The 3,378-nt window shown below is 63.1% G+C and overlaps 1 protein-coding gene across 1 annotated transcript in view; it reads right to left on the reverse strand.

Annotated features, from left to right (window-relative positions):
• Window positions 1-2,815: 2,815 nt before the first annotated feature.
• Window positions 2,816-3,378, reverse strand: part of LCN10 (lipocalin 10) — a 3,355-nt gene continuing 2,792 nt past the window's right edge. Inside the window, exon 3 of the mRNA XM_015594145.2 lies at window positions 2,816-3,165. Coding sequence (XP_015449631.2) covers window positions 2,982-3,165 — 184 coding nt within the window. The 3' untranslated portion in view covers window positions 2,816-2,981. The remainder of the gene's footprint in view (window positions 3,166-3,378) is intronic.

The following is a 3,378-nucleotide window of genomic DNA, read 5'->3' on the forward strand; positions in this document are numbered from 1 at the left end:
AGTCGGGGCGCACCCCCCCGCGGCCCTGGGTCCTCCTCCTGTAGACCCTGCAAAAAGACGATCCCACTGGGACCTACCTCCCGTGGGTGGCAGCACTGCCTGAGCCAACCTATGCACAGCGCTTACAACGGTGCCGGGCGCCTAGGCATTGGATGGTGTCTTCCACGATGGGCCGTGAAGCGGGAGCCACCCCTTTGTTCCCTGCAGAGAAGCCCACCCTCTCTGAGAGCCCTAAGTGAGCGGTTCCCAGCTGCCCCAGTCCTAAGGGGTCTCTGATCCCGGCTGGGCCTGAGGCACTGCCAAAGCCTGCAGCCCCCCCCACCCCTGCAGGACGCTCCCCCCAGGGAGAGCTGCACCTACTCGCAGGTGCCATCTCTGACTGGCAGGGAAGGTCAGGCTGCCCAGCACTGGTTGCCACACCTGGCTTCTTCTTTAACCTGGAAGCTTCTGAAGTCGGGTCAGGAAGGACCCGCCATGGACACCTCACAAGCAAGGGGTTCTCACTGCTTGGGCAGATGCGGGGTGGCCCGTGGAGTCGTCTGCACTTCAGTGTAAGTTACTGCTGACAAGGCACCTGGGTGGCAGTCCAACCTGGGTGGGAATCCAACCTGACTCCCTGTGCCCAGCGGCACTTGGACTGGCCCTGAGCATCCCCTGCAGCCCCCATCCCCGGGCAGGTGGGCGCCCTCCCCTTGGAAGCGCGGTGCAGTCAAGGAGTAGCAGGCGCCTGCTTCATGGAGACAGGAAGGCTGGTTGGGAGAAGGAAGGACCCCCTGTCCTCCTGGCCACCCAGCAGCCCGGAGGAGGCCGAGTCCCAGCTGGAGGGCCCAGCTCGGAAGCTGGGGACCTAATCCTCCAAAAAGAGAACAAGCGTAGTTTCTAGAACTCAGTGGCACGCCTCAGCCACAGGCACCTCATCCTGTGCGTGCTAAGTCAGGGCAACACTGTCCCAGCAGAGACGCTGGCACATCCGTCCAGGCCCAGCCCGGCCCTCCTGCCCCCCCCGCCCCTCCCCCTCTCTCTCACTCTCTCCAGCCTCCGGCTGAATTCTCCTCCCCCTGAGTCTCTGCGCCTTCGAGCTTCCCCCGCACACTGTTCCCAGACGTGTGCAGGGCTGACTTGTCTTGTCCTTCTGGTCACAGCGTCACTGTCACCCTGGAGGCCTTAGATCCCACCTAGCCCCGCCCCCCCATCACCGGCCTCATTTCCCCAGAGCACTAGCCCTTCTCTCCCACCTGGATTTGCTTCTGCGCTTCCGTCCATCTGCCGCCCCCCAGCACCAGCCCCATTTCCCCAGAGCACTAGCCCTTCTCTCCCACCTGGATTTGCTTCTGCGCTTTTGTCCATCTGCTCTGCCCATCCCCCCCCCAGCTGTGAGCTCCCGGAGGACAGGGACCACGTGGACCTTTCAGCACCGCCCCAGGCCCAGCACGGGCCCCTGCTCAGGGTGAGCGTGGGGGGCGCAGCAGCTGAATGAGTGGCGAGAGGGTCTCGGGGCCCCTCCGCTGTGGAGGTGTTGGACATGTTGGTCGGAGGCAGGGGGATGCCCAGAATGACCCCCCTGGGTGTCCCTTCTCTGCTCTGCTGAGCACCAAAGAAGCAAAGGACCGCGGGCTGCAAGGCTATGGGGTCCCTGCTGGGCTCTGGCACAGAGAGGCTGCGGCAGTTAGTTACAGGTCGTGGCTGACGGATTTGACCTTGTTACTTCCTCCTTAGCTGATCTGGGCCATGCCTGTGACCCCCATGACCAAGTACAGATCAGTGACGCCAAAAGTCTGTGCCCCGGATCTCTCCTCGCACTCCATGCACGACGCGTCCATCTGCATGTCCTGGAAATTCAGCGCCATCCCCCTCTGCTGGCAGTCCCTCTCCTGTGACTGGACCAGCCTCTCTCGCCTGCCTCTCCCCACCCATCCCCTCATCCTTCCAAACAGCTCGAGTCCAGGCCTGTCTCTCCATCGCCATCCTCCCCAAGTAGTTCTGAAGGCTGGTTCCTCTCCCAGGTTGCCCTGCTCCCCAGCCCCACCAGAACCCACTTAAGTCCCGCCACCCTTCACTTGTCAGATGAAATGGCACTTCCTCCAAGAAGCTCTCCCAGACCTCTGCCTCTCCGCCCCCAGAGTAAGTCAGATCTGCTGCTGCTGCTGCTGCTGCTGCTGGTCCCTCTAGCTCTGCTTCTCAGTGTCCCTGTGTGCTCAGTGACTGCTCTAGAGTCTGCCCCTCCTGACAAGGCATTGTCCTGAGAACTGCGTTTGCCTGTCCTGTCCTGCTCACTGCTCCCCCCGCCCCATGATGATGCCTGGCACCCCACAGGTGCTAATACATGTTTGGTGCATAAGCCATGGCTTCCTGAGGAGGGGTAGGAGGTCCAGGGACGCAGAGAATGGTGGCAGAGACTCGCTGCAGAGAAGGCACGTGACAACGATGGCGTTGGACCGGTCCGTAGTCTATTTTACAAAGCCAAGGCACGGCAGCCTCTTCCTGCCCCGTCACCCAGAGGACACAGCAAGAGGGGCCTGGTTTGGCGTCTCCCTGCCCGGCCGGCGTGCGCCCTCCTATCCCACCTCTCGACGACCGTAACAGACGCCTTCAGGGTTGGAGCCATGGCCTGGAATCACTCATCACCTCTCGACAAGCAGTCGGGTGCGAGGGGGCCCACGAGCCGAGCCCCAAAGGGAAGAGCAGGCTCTCAGGGCAGGATGGTGTGCGCGCAGGAGGCTGTGGGAGGGGCGGGGGTGATGGGAGGGTTGGGCCGCCGGAGGGGAGAGGCGTCTGCCCGCGGCCCGTCTGCTGGCTCTCCCTGGTGGCACGTATGCTAAGCTGGGCCACTGCAGAAGGAAAGCCACGCAGCCCCTGGAAGCACAGATGCTCTAAGTGCCAGCGCCCCCCCGAGTGGGGCCCGAGACGGGGACAAGCCCTGATGTGCACAGAAGAGGTGGGGACAGGAAGCGCGCTCGGGCGTGGCTTCAGATCTGGCACTGTCACCCGTCCATCGCTCCTGCCCCGCAAGTGTCAGCTCTCGAATGGGACAGGCGGGAACGGAAGCCGTGTCGCCCCAAGGCCACGTTACCATCTTTCGGGAGGACGGTCATGCCCCTCGTGAGTTCCAGAACCTCACAGATGTCTACGAACTTCTTCAGACTCAGGAAGCTGGATGTGCTCTGCCTGCCTGCGGGTGGGGGGCGGGGGGGCAGGATCACGACTTCGGGGTTTCCAGTTCTGGCCATTTAGGGCTTTCCCGGACCCCACACCCAACCCACAGACACCGAAATGCCCTCCGAGCTTTCGGGATGGAGAAGAAAGCGTGTGCTGTGGGCAAGACGACAGCCAGTGGGTGACGGGGAACCGTCTCTCTGCCCCCTCTTGGGTCCCAGGCGG

The sequence above is a fragment of the Pteropus alecto genome, unplaced genomic scaffold (genome assembly GCF_000325575.1).
Source record: "Pteropus alecto unplaced genomic scaffold, ASM32557v1 scaffold67, whole genome shotgun sequence".
NCBI classification, from domain to species: Eukaryota; Metazoa; Chordata; class Mammalia; order Chiroptera; family Pteropodidae; genus Pteropus; species Pteropus alecto.